At 41.5% G+C, this 19,809-nt stretch overlaps 1 protein-coding gene across 2 annotated transcripts in view; it reads left to right on the top strand.

Moving 5' to 3' along the window:
• Positions 1-19,809, top strand: part of TULP4 (TUB like protein 4) — a 322,532-nt gene that overhangs the window by 38,797 nt on the left and 263,926 nt on the right. For both annotated transcript variants that reach the window (XM_075596999.1, XM_075597000.1), the window contains exon 2: positions 11,509-13,649. In XM_075596999.1, coding sequence (XP_075453114.1) covers positions 13,398-13,649 — 252 coding nt within the window. In that variant the 5' untranslated portion in view covers positions 11,509-13,397. The remainder of the gene's footprint in view (positions 1-11,508; positions 13,650-19,809) is intronic.

Here is a 19,809-nt window from a genome sequence, read left to right on the forward strand (position 1 = left end):
CTCTGATCCTACTACCTTACACAATTTAGTGTCATCAGCAAAGATTGAGACTTTGCTCTCTTTACCAACCTCAAGGTAATGAATAAACAAGTTAAAAAGCAGTGGTCCCAGTACTGATTCTTGAGTTACTCCACTGCCATCTTTAGCCCAACCTGAAAAAGTTAAATTTACGACAACTGTCTATCCTAAAACAAGTTTTCAATCCAGGTGCAAATATTTCTACAGAGTCCAATTTCCTTTATTTTGTACACTAACCTCTTGTGTGGAACCGTACCAAAAGCCTTTGCAAAATCTAAGTAGACCACTTCGACTGCATTACCTTGGTCTAAATTCCTACATACCTCCTCAAATAAACTAATAAGGTTAGTTTGGCACGACCTATCATTCATATATCCATGCTAAATAGTACTAATTGTGTTATCCATTAGGTATTCCTAAATATTATCCCGTATTAAACTTTCAAGTACAGACAGTCCTCGGTTATCCGACACAATGCGTTACTCAAAATGGCGTTGGATAGCGAAACGTTGTAAAGCGAAACACGTTTTCCCATTGGAACACTGTTTAAATGAAAGGTTCCGTTCCTGAAGGCTTTTTTAACACTAAAACACACCAAATATTTTACGCAGACAATAAGATATGCAGCACACACATAAATTATATAGTGTATATATTGTGTTATATATAATATAACATAATAAATAATATAATATATTATATAGTATAATATATATATATATTATATACACATAAACAACTTTGCAAAGCGTCGTAAGAACGTTGGATAAGCCGTTTTGGCGTTGTAAAAATGAACATAGGTAAGCATTGCATAACGTTGGATAAGCCATCCGTTGTAAAACGAAGCGTTGTAAAACGAGGACTGCCTGTATCTTCCCACCATTGATGTTAGGCTTACAGGTCTGTAATTCCCTGCCTGTGATCTAGCTCCCTTTTTAGGCACCACATTTGCTTTACGCCAATCTTGTGGTACTGAGCCTATGGAAATGGAGTCCTTTTAGTATTAAATGTAATGGTTTAGCTATTGCTGAACTTAACTCCTTAAGAACTCTTGTATGTATGCATCAGGTCCAGGTGCCTTATTTACTTAAATTTTATCAAGCCGCCTATGAACTTCTTCCTCAGTTAACCAATTGTTCGTTAATGTAGAGGTAGTGGCTTCCCCCAGTGGCACTATTATTGCAATTGATTCTTCCCTGGTAAATAAAGAGGCAAAGTATTTGTTTAATACCTCTGCTATTTCCCGATCACCAATAATTTGCCTGCCCATATCACACTGAAAGGTTCCTATAGTTCCTTTTCTGATTTTTTGTTATTAAGGTACTTAAATATTTTTTTAGGCTTGATCTTACTTTCTATTGCAATCTATTTTTTTTTTTTTTGAATGTTCAAATTTTGCTAATTTAATTGCCCGTTTGCAACTTTTGTTACATTCCTTATAATTCTGGTATGATGCCTCTGTCCCTTCTGGCTTTAAGAATCTAAATGCCTGCCTCTACTTTTCCATTTCCACCCCTACCTGTTTATTTAACATTGGTTTAGACTTGTTTCTTTTATATTTGTTATCCAAGGGAATAGACTGATAAGTGTGCTTTTCTGACAATGTTGTAAAGACTGCCTATTTAATCTTCCACATTTTCCCCAGCAAAACCAACGTCCCAATGTAGTCCTTGTAGATTATTCCCCAGTTTAATAAAATCTGCCTCTCTAAAATTTAAAATCTTTGTTGAACCCACGTAATATGGTTATTGATCATTTATTTCAAATGAGACCATTTTATGATCACGGTTTTCCAAATGTTCCTGGACTTGAATAATTGTTATTACTTCTACATTGTTTGATTTGACCAAATCCAGTATTGCCCCTCTCCTGGTACGTTCCTCAATAATGTGGATCATGTAATTGTCTTGCAGCACCCCCCAAAACCTTGTTTCCTTTTGTTGTAATGCTAATCTTATTGCCCCGGTCTGTCTGGATAATTAAAATCACCCATTATGTAAACATGACCTAGTTTTGAAGCCTTGTCCATTTGGAAAAGTATTTTGGCTTCTTCAATCTCACAGATATTTTGTGGTTTATAGCATATCCCTACAAACATTTACTTTATACTTTTACCTCCACTGCTAATTTCTATCCACAAGGACTCTACATTTTCATAATTCCCTTAATAAACATATTCCCTTATAATCGGTTTTAGATCCGCTTTAACATATAAGCATATTCCTCCTGCTCTTCTATTTGCTTGATTCTTCAGAAAAATGGAATAACCGCCTAAATTAACTGCCCAGTCATGAGTTTCATCCCCCCATGTTTCAGTAATGCCTATGATATCATACTGCTCCCTTGTAGCTCAGTATTAATTCAAGCTCCCCCATTTTATCTGTCAGGCTTTTTACTAAGAGATATTTTTTTTAGTAATCACAGATGGACGTGATTTCACTTTTAAGATTGATTACCCTGCCTTTTCTGGGCATTGACGTTGTAGAGCTGGGCAGGACTGTTGGCATCAAGGCGACCTGACGCGCTTTGTGTCCCCCTTTGCCGTTCCAAGTAGTTGCATGTGATGCATTGTCATTTGATATTTGCGTAATCTCAGTGCCTTCAACTAGCTGTTTGCCATCTGCCTTTTGTGCCGTTAGTGCATGAACCATATAATTTGTCTAGTCTGATGTGGTTCAAAAGCCAGAGAAACAGATTGTTTGGGATCTTGCGCTGCATTGTTTACTGCACTTGTGTAATGAGACTTACTGATTTGGAATATTTTCCATATACTTTATTTTTTCTTTTTCTCTTCATTGCTGATTATTTTAGTCCCATTCAGAGCATGGTATGTCACCTGTCAAATTGACACTGGCAGACCATTTAACTCATTTATTTTTGTGGAGTCCCATAGACATTAATTGTATGTCACTGTTAAAAAGCAGTACTTTGACCCTTTCAGTGACCACTTCTCAGAAGTGATCGCGGCATCACTGATGACTGAATGGAATAGGAGTCATCCTCTTCCACACCTAAGCCGGACAGATTGCGGTCATCGCTCAGCAGGAGCTCAAAATGCAATTTTCCCAAGAAAACAAGCAAATAGTATATGATTGATTGTCGCTAATATTTCATGGAGTAACTGGACTGTCAGACCCCATGATTTGGTAGCTACTAAATGGGGCCACCAAAGGGTTAAAATGCCATGGGCCAGAACCTCACTTATTTAAAGTCCTTGGAGATTGACATTTTTGCAATGGATAGGTTGATTAACGCTGGAGATTCAGTTAAATCTGTCTCTTAATTATCAATTTATTTTTGGGAGCATTTTTCAAACAAATATTCTAAGTACCTATGTCCTTTGTGTAAGACTCAAATCTCTGCCCTTTGAAGAACCCTTGCTTACTGTAGCTTGTATATATATAAAAAAAGAGTAATCCTATTCTCTAGACAAGTTAGCATCCTCAAACAAATGTACTCATCCATAAATCAAATGATTCACTTTTTTTTTTGCTTCTCTAAAATTATGATGATGATGTTGCTTTTTTACAGGGTTTCCGGAAAATTAAGAAGCATTTCTGTGCTTGGCCTGTCCTCTCCCCAAGGGCCAATAATGTAGAGGGCACTTTGCTTTGTAAGGGAAGGACAGGGTGAGATCTCATAGTATAGAGGAGCAGAAGCAGTACCCTCTATCTATTTAGGTATAAAAGGGGCCACAAGACTATTGTAATGTACTTTTTGATACATTTATTAACCTCTCAACATTTTGCCTTACCTTAGCCCAAAAGTGAGTTTCACTGTGAAAACTTGCACTTTGGTGCTAGAGAAACTGCGGTGAAATTAGAAATAGCAGACAACCCAGAGGTCTTTTTTTTTTTTGTAACTTTCATTTCATTAAGGGTTTCAGGGGAAGGGAGTAACATACAGTAGGATAAAATGCTGTTCATAACATCGTGCATAAAAGAATACAATAATCAGAGGAAACTTTTGGGAAGGGGTAGGGAGTGAAATGAAGGGGTACAGAATGGTGAAAAAGGGAGAGGGAATGAATGGGACAGGTGGGAAGGGGGGTACCAATGTTATTATCAAATTTGTAGTATTACTCACTTATTATAGTTTGGCCAGTAATTTAGTTAAATAGAAGGTAACAAAAGAAGCATTATTCACAAATATGGCATATGATATGATATGGGACCAAGAACAGATGGGATTCAACAATGTTTGATCAAAGAATATTCTCTCCAAATCCTGTGTTCCTCAACACATTTTCATATTCGTTGATCAATTCCTATATATAACATACTGTTTGTGTGGTAGGTCTTGACAACAACGGGGAACCTGTGTCCCTACCTTTTGGAGTCCAAGGGTCTATAAAGATGGACTACTTTTAAAATGTAGCTTGGAAATGTTTATGAACAAATATGCACCCTATATACACAAATTATATTTGCAATAACATTATTATTGAGCTATCCTTATTTTCGTCTCTGGATTTGCGACTATATACTGAAAAAGGAGTTGCGCACCCTGCTCATGCAGCAGATCCTCACACTGTTTCTGCACCACCACACCACCTTATACTCTGCAGCAGTAACTCATCATAGTGTAAATGCACCATTACCAAGCTGCTATCCCACAGAGCTTTACAGATGGGTGTACAGGGCACAAACTGGCCTCATCTCTTCCAGGTCAACATCTCAGATGAATCCGCTGGTTTTCTCTCTCTGTCTCTCTTCTATCTCTCCTCTATGTTGTAGAAATGTATCTGGTAATCCATGTGTTCCAGCCAGACAGATAAGTGGGGCATTAAATGGTTAGATTTCACAAACTTCCACATTGAAATTGCCATCGACAAAAATTAGCCATATTTACAAAAGGTTTAATGCTTAAAGAACGCAACGATAGATATCGGGTGTACTAAATTTGAAACCAGGATCACTAATTGGTATATAAATGAGCATGCATTGCCTAATTACATATGCAAGAGCTTTTAATTTAACGACAATATTACAAAGGAGCATGCAAAGGCGTGAAAATGAAGAATTAACAGCTAATTTCCTATTCACATGCTACTCGCTAAACTCCGATATCTGGCGTTATTGGGTTACTGCTAAAACATATTGTAAATTTGTATCGCCTACAGTATCCAAGGCTGGTGTTAGGCCGATCTTGCCTAAGTATATAATGGCCACTGTAAACATAGGCATGATAAGACTAGCCAACCTAGAATGGATGATACAAATACATAATATTACCAATGTTGAACGTAATAATATATTAACCTCTTGGAAACCCAAGTGTCCAGCTAGTTATGTTCAACCCAAGACTAGTTGGCCCCTTGAGCTACTAAAGGCTTGATATTTGTACAATAGATCTTATGCTTTTTGTGTTTTTTATTTGTAGGATGTTTCTGTTGAATGTTAACCTCTTCGATGCCTGAAGGCTTTGTTTAGCAATGCATTGGTTGCTTCAGGCATCAAAGTGCTTAAATACTTTAATGCCTTATTTTTTGTTAAACATATTACTACATAACCCTGTGATCCCAATGTTTTATAACGCCACTTTTTTACACAGCAATATCGACCTTTATTAAATGTAGGCCATTGATTTATATTGGTTTATACTTCTGCAGTATAGAAAGGAAAAGAGAGAGAGCCGACCCAAGCCGATTCTACACACACAAACACACACACACACACACACACACACTTCTCTCCTCCACCAGCCCACATCTAACCCCAGCCACGTCCCGCAATCACGTTCCTTTCTGCTCCAGAATTAGCTAAAACATCTGTAGAAGGGAAAGAGAAAAAGCGCGTTCCAGAGTAACAGCACGTTCCACATAGTGAAACCTGGTTTTTCCGCTCATCTAGAAGAAGTACTCAACCATATAAGTGTGCAGATTTTATTTTTCAGCCCTGCTGAAGTTTAGTAGTAAAGCTGAACCCCGTTATATTGCGGTGCTCAGGGTCCACATAATGAGACCGCGCTATGACCGGAATCGCGTTATAATCACGAAATGGCCGTCGTGCAAGGACTTACTCGGCATCTGCAGCTCTCTCCTCTCCCTGCTTCATCAGGCTGCGTCCAAATTTTTTTTATTATAACTTTCAATGCTTTGTTGCTAACGGACACATACATACACACACCTCCCCCCTACACTGATACTTTTATCATACCATGCAGGAATCTAACCCTTGATGCTTCATACATTAGTAGCAATTCTCTATCTTCTACACCAGGCCTGCACAACTCGTAAAGCAAGAAGGGCCGAACTGCTCCAAGGAAAAAAAAATTTGGGCCGCACGGGTAAAATCATCATCATCCATCATCATCATCAATCATCATCATCAATCATCATCAATCATCTCCCCCAGAATCCCTCAGTATCAACCTTTGCGATACTCCCCATCTCTCCCCCCTCACCCACACACATAATACTCCCTCTCCACATCAAACACACAATACCCCCTGAACACCACACACACATCCCACCCCCCCTGCACCTCACATCCTTCTCCCCCCCTGCATCTCACACCACTCTCCCCCCCTGCACCTCACACCACTCTCCCCCCTGCACCTCACATCACTCTCCCCCCCTGCACCTCACATCACTCTCCCCCCCTGCACCTCACATCACTCTCCCCCCCCTGCACCTCACACCACTCTCCCCCCCTGCACCTCACACCACTCTCCCCCCCTGCACCTCACACCACTCTCCCCCATGTACCTCCAATCATCCCCCCTGCACCTCCAATCATCCCCCCTGCACCTCCAACCCCCCCCCCCTCACCTCCAATCACCCCCCCGCACCTCCAAACACCCCCCCCGCACCTCCAATCACCCCTGCACCTCACCCCCTGCACCTCACATCACCCTTCCTGCACCTCACCCCCTGCACCTCACATCACCCTTCCTGCACCTCACTTCCCCTGCACATCACCTCCCCTGCAAATCACCTCAATGCACCTCACATCACCCCCGGGACCGCGGGGAATCGCCGCCATTTTTTTTTTTTAAGTTTTTTTTTTTTTAATCTCATCGCGGGCCGCACAGAGAGGGCCGTATGTTGTGCAGGCCTGTTCTACACCATAGGATTGGTTTGATGGAATTGACTCCATAAACAAACTTACCTTCTACTGCACAGCATAGTCAATGACATCACACCAATCCTATGGTGTAGCAGCTAGAGAATTGCTACTAGTGTATGAAGGTATGGTGAAAAATATTAGTGTAGGGGAAGGGGTGTGTGTGTATGTGTGTCTGTTAGCAATAAAGCATTGAATGTTATACAGTAATAAAAAAAACAAACCCTTGGAGATGTTTTTAAATCGGGAGCCACGCTCAGACTGCGTTATAAGCGGATCCGCGTTGTAGCAGATCGCGCTATAGCGGGGTTGAGCTGTATTATCATCTTAATGTATTTTTGTTTGTTGTATTATTATTATATACAGAGCTTACAGTATGACAAAAGACATTGTGCATAAGGTGCAAAGATATTGTACAAATATATACGCACGCAGTATGAGCGAATGCATTTTCAAACCCATCCTTTCTCCTTGCATCACTTGAATGATCACGGACAATTGTTTCTGGAGTCCCGGGAGATTTACACATAACTGAGATAGTCCTGCAGTGACGTGATCATTTTTACCCGAAGGCTAAGAATAAATTATATTCTTTGCTTGTTATCTAAAGTGAAGTTTTATTAGGTTATTTCATTGTACATGCAGCCTTGTCCGAGCTTCCTATGTGTTACTATTCTTTTGGATTGTAATCACCAAACCATTGTACAGCAGCAGTTATTTTAAAAGAAAATGATGAATTAATAAATCCTGTTTCAGGTTAGCCGTGTTTTACTAAGAAATTGCTCTGAAGTGGAGATGTGCAATACTGTCCTGGGCTTTTTTTTTTTTTTTTTAATTTAATTTTTGCCGTTTTTGAAATTTTTTACCAAGCTTTACATGGGGGGAAAATAAATCACTTCTATACATCACAGAACATACCAGGGAAAGATGCTAATTTACATATGCAAACACATGCATACAGTAACTAGGCTTATTTCTCTTTCATCTATCTTCTCCTTTCTCTCTCCCCAATCTTGCGAATCTTGGGTCAATCTTGCGAATTTTGGTAAAAAAAATAATAATAAATATTTGCTATTTTTTTTTTCTGTGCGAAAATACGGGTTAATTTTGCATGGTTCGCAAAGTGCTGCCAAAATGTCACACATCTCTACTCTGTACAGTTGAGATTTAAGCTCTCGAGGGGACATCGGACAAATAAGCGTAGCCAGAGGACATTAAACCTACCAGGCTCAGCTCACCGTGTCTTAGATCAGTGGGTTTTTTTTTTAAACCTTTTTTTGGGGGTTAAGGAACCCTATAATTTATATTGTTACATTTTGCGGAACCCCAACCCCATTTAATAGCGTATCTGGGATCAGATGCATTGTAAGGAACCCCAACCCTCTCTAATAGCGCGTCTGAGATCAAATGCATTGTAAATTCTTCGGTATTTGGTACAATTTTCAACTTACCTGAAAAATGCAGGGAACCATTTAAGAATGACGCCGGTTGAAAAACACCGGCCTAGATGCACTAAGCAATGTTAAATTCGGTCTATTCCACCGCGACCAAATGACCGCTAGCACTTCCCCACTACCCACGCCGCCGCCAGGACTTGTCACTTTGCTGCTAAGTCCCTATGTTTTAACCGTTACCCTAAAACCACTTATATTAACCCCCTACCCCTTAAATTAACCCCTTACCCTAACCAATAGTAAATTGTTTCCATCGGCTGCGGTGGAGGTTTCCGTTTGCGGCCGAACGCCGGCAGTCATTTGGTAGCTGTGAAACGATCGCGACCAACTGTTCTATTTTGTGTTAAGTTACGGAACATAACGTCACCTTACCTAAAACAGGATCAGGCGTTCACAGACTTAACATAGAATCCTCATAGCTATTTATTGCACAAACAACGTCCGAATGACATCTCATTAGCAAATGCTTAACGTCACGTTAGCATAACTTGGTATTATTGTCTTCCAATAACATAATGTTACTGAAGTGGAGAGACAGAGAGGGAAACAATGGTTTGAAATCAATAACGCTATTGAAATGATGCCCGACTGGTGTTACAACCACCCAAACACTGCAAAAAGCCTAATTTCAGTGTCTGGATGATGGGAGTACCCCCAAGTTTAGGTATAACTTCAATAAGAGAAAAAACAGTGCAAGTGACTTCATTTTACAGTAAATCAAGAAATAGGTTCCCCTATAGAAAAAATTGAAATTGTACAACCCAATGAGATGCTGCTCCACTGAAAAAGACTTCCCATGATGTCTTTAGAGAGATACTTCCACTCCAAACCAGGGGCACATTATCTCAGAGGGTATATGCAAATAAGAAAAACACCAAATAGTGCAATATTGTTGACAAACAAAATGGAGCAATAAACCTCAGGCGCATCAAGGGAACACGGAAACAACTAGCCAACGTCGGAGACCTCCAAGACCTGCCACAATCTGTTAACCCCCATGCGGTTTTACACAGATGTGTCTGATTTGTTTTTAATATTTTTAATTGGTTATAGTAAAGTTTGCTACTACACTACAGTACAGTATGTCCCTTTATCATTCTGAGCTCAGATAAAGGATAATTACCACACCACAAACCTGTGAAACCCATCCAATCACAGAAGCACATCACTCGTACCCATTGCCTGATTATCTACTACACTTGAGAGTGGAGGTAATAGGTGTTACATAGGTTACAAGCTCTTTATATTAGAAAACATGACTTGACAGTCTTGTCCTTTGAAGATTCAGCGTTACTGTTAATATGACGATAACTTAGGTATACGTCACGTTAAGTGACTTAATGAAGTTTAGTGCATCCAGGCCAATGTTCACAAGCTTAAAAAAAATTATTTAACATACGAAGTGTCGGATTGTGATAAAAACAACAACTCTTCAGTCACCCACATGTTGCCTCTTAAACATGTCAGCCTTTACTACATTTTGGGTGTTTAGAAGGGGAAGTCCCCATAATGATGCTGCAGTCCAGAGATTACTAATTTTTTTCTGACGTCACATGAAGAACGGCAGAGTATCAGCCGGCAGAGAACGGCAGAGTATCCGTGATCTTCAAGTCCTCTCAAATTAACATTACACACATAGAAAATGTGAATGCAATTTGTAATTTCTGTGTTCATGCAATATATATTTATTGAGACATACTGCACTTTTGTGAGTCTCTCTTACCTTTCGAGTAACACTGGACCCAAGACATACAACGCAGAGGTGGATTGGCCACAGTGCTCCTATCAGAGAGAGAGAGAATGCATCTCTGATTTGCTTATATTACCATCATAATTTGTGAGTGGGACAAATACACTTTTTATTATACACTTTTTTCATCTACTGGCTACACTATTATTCATATTTTTTATCTTTCATATTCACAACGAAATCGGCAAGTGCTCCCCATATTTATAACTGTCTTATACCCAGGGATAACTACAGATGTGAGGATCTGTGGTAGTTTGATTTGCCCACTCACTCGGTCCCACCATTGGACACTGTTTTCACCCACTTCTCACTGTCTCCTGGTGAAGTGTTGATCTCTCATGGGGGGGGAGAGAAGGGTTTGCCTTTTTAATGAACCAAGTGAAATGTTTAGATGGTTTGATCATGAATAGGGGAGGTCACACTGGTAGTACCTTTTAGTATATAAGAATTCCATGGATTTTAAGAATGTGCCTACTCCAATGCCGAGTCACATATCTCAGTGACGTGAGCAAAAATCATATTATCTAAAAGATCAGTGCTGTAGTTAGCACGTTAGTTTTCATACAATTTGTAAAAATTGTGTTCCTGCCTGTCTGTAACTGCTTCTTTTTTACATTGTGTTGGAGGTATTACAAAATAGGAGTTCTGAAATCTGCACTAAGATTAACTCATAACGCTCTTCTTTAGAACGCATCATTATTGCAACTGTGGAATCTCTGCAGTGTATTTGTACTGAGCTAGGTCTCTGGCCCAGCTGAAAGCATAGTGACATATCCATTGGTATTTGTTGTAGACTTTTGAACCTGAAATAAAAATCTATTTGATAAATATAAAAATTGTAGTGACAGGTTTGCATGGTTGAGTAAATTCTCTGCATTGCTATTGTCATGTTTTGCTAAGCGCGACAGCCTCTTCATAGATAAAAACCATCATTAAAGCTGTGTCATAATACAGCATATTTCAAAGTGTCGAAAGGCTAAGATACCTTTTTTATTGATCAACGAGTGCTTTTCATTTAAGTAGTACAGTGCGGAGATTACTCTTCACATTATACATAAAGGTTTCTATATAATATTGATTAGAACAACTTTCTTGTTTGGACCGTTAAAAGATCTCACAGCTTGCAACAATTCTAGTATAATATGAAAATCTTTGTTAAATATACTTTGCCTTTTTGGTTGCTGTATTTATAATTTGTGATTTTTGTATTTGTTTGCAGGAAGCAGCAAAATTCTGCTTGGGTTGACCGCTCCTATGGATTAACAGAAGCACTGCCAAAGTGGACTTCATTGCATGCTTCTTGCTTATAGTGAGCATATGTGCCGGCAGCCATGCACACACACTCACTATGCCCTACGGCTTATTCCGCCTCTCCCAACTGATGAAGAGGAATCAGAGAATCAAATGGGGCAAGGATCCCGCTTTGAATTTAGGAGCTAGAAAGGGGATTGTACTGACACTCGGCTTGACACCTTGCTCTCATGAGTGAAACGCGCTGGCAAAAGGAGGAAAAAAGATCCTCTGCGTCGCCTGAAGCTTTTGGAATCCATTTGAACAAATAGACAGGTAGATGCAAAGAAATAAAACTACTTTGGAGGGGGATATGTGTGTGCAGCAAAAAAGCACGGAGGCCAATAAAGAGCAGCTGCTAATGTGTCGTGATGGGCTGGAAGGAAGCAAGTTAGAATAAGGAGAGACAAGCCTGGGCATTCAACTGACAAATAGACTGCACTGAGTGAACTGAGTCGTGAAATTAATTTTTTTTCCCCCCTCTTATACTCCCTCTCCTCTCACTTCCTCAAATGGCTTAAATACCATTTAAATCATAACTTGGTGGTTGACTGCTTCGTGAAAGAAGAGAGACATGCCTACTTTCGCCTATTTCAACCTTGCAAATGAGCGGTGACTGAAAACACAAGGGCTGTCACGGTGATAACACTTTTAAGGGCTAGGAAAACAGCTCGACATCTAAACAAGAAAACACAACATAAAAAGGGGAAAAGTCTTGCATGTCCTCTATTCCCTCCACCCACAAACCTCTCGTACCTTAAACCCCTGAAATATATTTGGGTTACCGGTTGTAACTCGTTTGCACTTACGTCTAGCATTTGTTGTTTTGTCATTTTATTTGTGTTGGGTACAACATTTTAAAATAACTTTATTAAAGCTGACCGACAGAGAACGGTGAAAACAATTGTTCTTGAAGTTCTGCTTTAATGGAAGTGGAAGAATTTCTCGGTTTCAGTAGCATAATCTAAATGGAGTAAACATGGAAGGATTATTTCTTTTCATACACACGTGGCTTGTTGGATAAAATAAAGACAACTATTCTTGGATACTTCAGATCTCTGGTCATAAGGCTTGAAGTAACGGCTTCATTAGTTGTCAGCAGCAGAACCAAATGGGATTAGCAATGGCTGTGCTGTAGGGACAGTGACTACGTTCTTGTTTTTTGTAAAACTGGATATGTGGTAAATACATTGAAAAAGTGGCCCTGGATACAATTCTGCACAGTTCGTGTGCCTTCTCCCACAGCTTATTTATGCAAAAATGTTCTGCATTGGCAGCAGAAATATGCCAGAGTATGACATGAAGTTTGAAAAAGGTAAAAGTTAAAGCACTTAGATCTAACGGAATTTGGAGTTCTCTAAGCCTTAAAATACTTGAAACCTAAACCTTTACAACTCTCGCCTTTCTGGAATCATGTTGATGTTGCTACCTTGAAACTGGAATCTCAGGCCGCGTAAAGATTTGCATAGTAATGTGCGAGTCGGGCACATCAATTTTCAGACAGCCCTGAAAAAGAAAGCGGGAACAATGACGATTCTCCAAAGGAAAATCCTAACCACCCGACCTTCATGACGAGAATCCAGAGTGCTGGTTCTTTTTCTAAGCCAAATTGCCATCATCTTTTTGTACGAGGATATCTGTTACTATGCATTAAGAGGATGTGCATAGGCACTGACCTTTTAACCGACCCAAGGTCAGCTTCAACACTTTGAAAACTTTGCAGTAACTTTAAATGCACCTGACTTTGGGGACTTGATTTATTTACTTATTTATTATATTTTTTTACGTGAGGGGGGTGTATCTAGGACTTTCGTAAGCATGTATGCGTCCGTGGAGCACGGCCCTGTTCTTTGCAGCGATTCCAACATCTTATGCCTTTCCTGGAAAGGCAGAGTGCCCAAAAGTGAGAAGGAGAAACCTGTGTGTAGGAGACGTTACTATGAGGAAGGGTGGCTGGCTACGGGGAATGGAAGAGGAGTCGTAGGAGTGACCTTCACCTTGAGCCATTGCCGCAGAGACAGAAACACTCCTCAGAGGACCAACTTTAACCTGAGAGGCCACAACAGTGAGGTACGTGTTTCATACTCATTTGTCCTTCAGCTGAGCTTTATACAGTACATGAACTTGTGCAATGTTTCTTTTTTTTTTAAATGAGGAACCCTTTTTTTTTTAATGTGCTTTAATTACTGATATACCCCATCTGTTTACGTTATTTAAAATACCCATAAAATTAAATAATTTGAAATACTTAAATATTACGACATTAGACTATTACTAAAATTACATTTGCAATTACAGTGTTATAATAAGAGTTCATACATCCAAATTGCTATTTTTTTGTATTTTACACGCGATTCATAATTTTTCATAAGTAATACATTAAAAGGACCATTATTTGTTTGATGATGGCGAACCTTTCACCGTAGTCTGAGGTAAGCTTAGAGAACAAGGCACCCTGGTTGGGAGACATCAAACTAACGTCTTGATAACTAGTGTGGGGAAAAACTATAGTGGCTGTATTTGTCCTCTGTGGTACAAAAAAGGTCTATGTTTCATGGGAAGTTGGAGTTAAATCAGTGGTAAGAGAGACATTCTGTTTCTCTCCGACTTTTCCCCCTTATGCTAATGGTGTAAAAAAAATCTGCCATATCTCAAAGTGGCGTAAATCTCCCTAGCACATCAAATGCAACCTTGCTAGACAAGCTTCCTTCAAGTAAAAGTAAAGAGAAGCAATAGCTTAAAGAAAAGCAATATATTTTCTTTGCCATGATACATTGATCTCTGTGTCCTTTCATAGACCCCTTATAATAGAACAGCAGGAGAGTTATTTGTCAATATAGTTTTCCCATACTGTATTGTTAGTTGGTACAGTACATGTTATTTCATGACCACACTGTCTCTATTGAAGAGTGAGTCAAGGCATTTCACTGGTGGCATGTCGGTGTTGAGTGCAATGGTTAAAGTGGCTTCAAAAAAGTAATGGGCACTATGTAAATAAAAAATGTCTAAATGTATTTACCATGGGTTAAATTGCTTGGAAAGAACAGAGAGAGACGTCATAAAATAAATAAAATGTTCCTTAAAAAGTGGAACTATACATTTGTCCTTTAAAAAGTAGTTGTACCTGTGCTGAAACAGGGGATACCCTTAAAACTTGATCTGTTGGGGGCCCTTGAGGACTGGAGTTGACCACCCCTAAAATAGAGGTTTGTTGGACTAATGTCAGTGATGCAGAGTGGGTGGCAACCTCTGTTTTGATAACAGCTCCTGCAAGTTCATTTATGCTTACACTGTGAAGATATGAGAGACATTATATTCTTTACGGCACTGGTTTCCTTAATCAATTCCAATCCCTAATTCACCAAGCACCAATACAGAAGCACATACAGTGGCTGAAAACATGCAATTTAATCTTATCAATGTTTTTAAGGGCCACCAAGGATGGAAACCTCAAAAATCAATGGTAGATGTGGCACCAGTTTACTTGGGAACAGTGTTACTGGGATATTTAAGTAATAATCCCCGAAGAACAGGGCATTACTGGCCAATAATGCCCTGTTCTGAGGGGATTATTACTATTATAGGCTAAATGTAGACTTATTTAATAAATAATAGACACTTTTGTATAGTTAAATAGATTTTTTGGATTAAAATAAAATGGCAAATAATTGAAACTACCTCCTATATACGCTTACACTGCAGATATCTATCCCCCCCCCTTGCCTCCCCCCCTCCCCCCCATGCCCCCCCTTCCCCCTCCCCCCCTTCCTCCTCCTCCCCCCTCCCCCCCCCATGCCCCCCCTTCCCCCTCCCCCCCTTCCTCCTCCTCCCCCCTCCCCCCCCTTCCTCCTCCCCCCTCCCCCCCTTCCTCCTCCCCCCCTTCCTCCCCCCCCCCCCTTCCTCCTCCCCCCCCCTTCCTCCTCCCCCCCTTCCTCCTCCTTCCCCCTCCCCTTCCCCCTCCCCTTCCCCCTCCCCCCCCTCCCCTCCCCTTCCCCTTCCCCCCTTCCCCCCTTCCCCCCCTTCCCCCTCCCCCCCCTTGCCCCCCTTCCTCCCCCTTCCCCCTCCCCCCTTCCTCCTCCCCCCCCTTCCTCCTCCCCCCCTTCCTCCTCCTTCCCCCTCCCCTTCCCCCTCCCCTTCCCCCTCCCCCTCCCCTCCCTTCATCAACTTAATCTGCTCAGAAAATCTGTCAGCACAGGAGGGGGAGGAGTCAACCCATGGCTGATAAGTCCTGACCAATCCCCTGCCCTGTCTCAGATCTGTTACTTCAATCAGTCGAATCCCCTGCCCTGTCTCAGCTGTTCTGAAAGCTGATTGGCTGGAAATAAACACATTGAAAACTACACATTCTGCTGCTTACATTCCGGGCATTACTGATTGGTTAAAATTCCGGGCATTATCCAATCAGAGAGTAGGGTTTTCAATAATGCCCTGAATTTTACCGCTTTAGCCTATAATGTTCGTAAATGCAACATATTTTTTTTGGGGGGGGGGGGAAGGGCATTTTTCTGTTACGTATGTTGGATTTATTTTCTGTAACACTAGCTAATTTACCTAGTTATATTGCATTAAAATGAAAGAGGTCCTTTTGTATTCATTCCTTTTCCAGCTATGTGTGTATTATACTGGAGACAAAAAGTTCCGAATATTATTTTATAGTCCTTATTATATATAACCCCTCCTGTCGCTCCTTGTAATCAAGCCCCTACTTGTTGTTTACTGGGGAATGTATGAAAATCTGTTGGTGATTCTAGTGCCTGGGTGGGCAACACTGTCGCCATTCGCCACTTGTGGCGAATTGGCAGTAAAACTGTGGCGAACAGGGCCGCCGGGACACTCTGTGCGACCCGCAACGGCCCCTCAAACACCCCCCCTTCCCCTTCCTTGGTAAGGAGCGCGCTCCAGTGGTGTGACGCGCTTCCCTCCCACACCCCCGCCTGTTCCAGCATGCGCGTGACACATGCGCTCCCTCCCCTCCGAAGCGACTCCATGACGTGCTGATGCCGCGCGCTCCCTCCCCTCCGAGCACGCTCCAGCGTGACGCGCTCCCCCCGAGCACGCTCCAGCGTGACGCGCTCCCCCCGAGCACACTCCAGCGTGACGCGCTCTCCCCCGAGCACGCTTCAGCGTGACGCGCTGATGCCCGTCTGCCCCCACTGCCGCGCATCCGCCTGTCACCGCCTCCCGTCCGCCTGCCACCGCCGCGCTGCAATCTGGTAGGTGCAGGGGGGAGGTGCAAGGTGCAGGGGGGAGATGCAGGGTGCAGGGGGGAGATGCAGGGTGCAGGGGGGAGATGCAGGGTGCAGGGGGGAGATGAAGGGTGCAGGGGGGAGATGAAGGGTGCAGGGGGGAGATGAAGGATGAAGGGTGCAGGGGGGAGATGAAGGGTGCAGATGAAGGGTGCAGGGGGGAGATGAAGGATGTAGGGTGCAGGGGTGAGATGAAGGGTGCAGGGGGGAGGTGATGGGGGGGTTAAATGAGATGGTGATGATGAGGGGGGTGAGGAGATGATGATGAGGAGGGTAGTGCTGGTGGCGTGAGAGGATAAGGGGGGTTGCGGTCTGAGGGCCGTTCTATAGTGCGTGTTCTGACAGGGGGAAGATGAGGAAAATAAAGATTTTGCGCCGCTACCGCCACTGAAATGTGTATGTATGTACAATGTTAATAAATAATTTATTAAAGTATTTCTTTATTTATTTCAAATGTATTTATAACACACACATACATAGCACCTCACTCGCTCACAGCATACACACAAAAAGCATGCGTCACGTGCACGCGCGTTCGCACAGGCACGCACAGGCGCACACACTATAGAACGGCACTGAGAATGTATAAACTTGTTCAAACAGTGTGTGTTTAAAATTTTAGCATGCACAACATAATACCTCAATTTTTACATGGTGTGGCTATTTTCACTTCTAATTCGACACACCTGTGGCTACATTGAAAAATAGGTTGCCCACCCCTGTTCTAGTGGATTCTTGCATAAATGTTATATGTGGGAGGGCAAGTTAATGGTTCTGTGAGCATCTCCAGCAAAAAAAAAATGTGTAGCTATTTATGGCTTTCTTCACAACTCCTGGGGGATTGGATTACCGTGAAGGGGGATGCCTGAGAATTTTCACCTTCGTGTCCAAGATGAAGCCTACAGCATCTGAATTGGCAGTTTAGCAGTTCTTTCTGGAATCTAGTTTGATAGTAAATAAGCACTCCAGTGGTACGTGAGGCATATGTGGTTGCCCTGTTTTATCATAATACTGCATTTCTTTTCATTTTCACTTTTGTGAACGTTTGCCTTTGTTTGCAGGTATACGCATAAATAATGGAATGGCATTCTTGGACGGCTTGCTTCTGTAACTTGGGGATGACCATGGAATTCCGACTTCCATGAAGATGCCTAGCCAGGATTTCTAACCCCCATTACAGTGTTACATTAGGGGAATAAGAGCTACAAAATAAAGACTAATTCGGCATGTCATTCAGTGTAAGGTGCAGTGGTCAAAATGGCTTAGAAAAAAAAGAAAGAAGTGGCACTGTACCAGGCACACACACACACACACACTGATTTTATTAGAAAGGGAAAGCCAATTGGATTATACTAACAAGACTATTTTTTTCTAGCACTCGGGCAAGCAGCTGTCACGTGACTGAGGCTGCCCGGGGAACCGGAGGATTAAGGCGGTGAGCAGTCCGAAACAGAAGCATAGACATCCCCAGGCCCCCGCAGCGTGACCGCAGCACACCCTGTCTCCGGCCCACTGACTTTTGCTTTTTTGAGTGCAGCGCCGGAGACGGAGTCGTGCTACATCTGCATATTAGAAAGATTGATACAATATGCTTAGAAAGCAGAAAGGGAAGTTGACTTCTGTCTCCTCCCCTCTCCAGCAAAAGCTTTACTTTAGGGTTTGGACAAAATGTTTCGCAAAATTGCTGTCTGATTCTGCATAATGCTTAGCGACTGAAAATGGGCACATATTGTCTGGTTCCTAAACCTAAGCGAACACTTTGCATATCTCTCTATTCCTAAGCCGTCTTGCAGCGAAGAGAATAAAACGACACGTTTGCTTAAGTATGTATTGCTATAGCTAGAGATGCACAGTAATGCTGCACTGAAATTAGAATTTTCAGTTTATAGATGGTGTAACAGGGACTTAATCCTGTTTAAATAAAGCAGCCTCAGAGCTCTGAGAATCCAGCAGAGAGAGTTAATTGCAGCCACTCAATTAACTAGTCTCCACCTGGACTAATGAGAGCTCTGTAAAAAGCCTCATGTGAGACACAGGAGAGAGATTTTCCTTAGCTCACATTTGGCCTGACAGAAGGAGAGCAGAGAAGCCTGCACACAGACACTGTCTTTAGCACAAAGTCTGTGCTGAGATCAAGACACCCAGAGACCTATATTTCCTGGACACAGAGGACACAGGAACCTGCTAGAGACTGACATGGAGGGCATCTGCTTAAGGTACCTCTTGAGACTTTGGGATGATAGGCTGGTAATGGGAATATCCCTCCAGTCCTGCAGACAGGGTGTGGGGAAGTAAGTTAGCCCTTACAAAGGGATACTGGTTTGTTATTTTTGTATGTTTTGCCTGGATAATGGAACAGGCTCAATAAAGCCAAGATATAATTTCACCCTAAACCAGTCTCCATTTGCATACCTCTGCACCCTTCTCTTACAGATGGGCTTTAATAAGTGTAACTACTTTACTAGTGAACATTAGTTTTTTTTTAAATATTCTATTATAAGAAATAAAAATGATCAATACTTTACCCAATTATTTCATACAAAAAAAAACTAGAGTGGAGTACATATACTGTAAATTAGTATCCAGCTTTTTTTCCATTTCTTTTAAAAATAAAACCTTAAAGTAATATAATAAATTATATGAGCAATATTTCATCCACACAAATTGATATTAAATTCAAGTGTTTACAAGATTTTGACATCTCTTCATCTCATGAAGGAGACTGGTAAGGAGGGGGAGAGAGAGAGACTGGGAAGGCAGAGAGAGAGACACAATGGAGAGGAGAGAGAGACTGGGAGGAGGAGAGATACTGAGGAGAGAGAGACTGGGGGAGGTGGATAGTCGATTAATAACACAGCATTAATGGGGACGCTATCAGACAAATATCACTATAATATATATTAAGTGATTTAATTTGTTTTATGAATAATTTTTTTGTGTGTCCTGGTTTTTACTTTGGTCACCCTAGCAATAACGTTTGCTAC

The sequence above is a fragment of the Ascaphus truei genome, chromosome 4 (assembly GCF_040206685.1).
Source record: "Ascaphus truei isolate aAscTru1 chromosome 4, aAscTru1.hap1, whole genome shotgun sequence".
Taxonomy (NCBI): domain Eukaryota; kingdom Metazoa; phylum Chordata; class Amphibia; order Anura; family Ascaphidae; genus Ascaphus; species Ascaphus truei.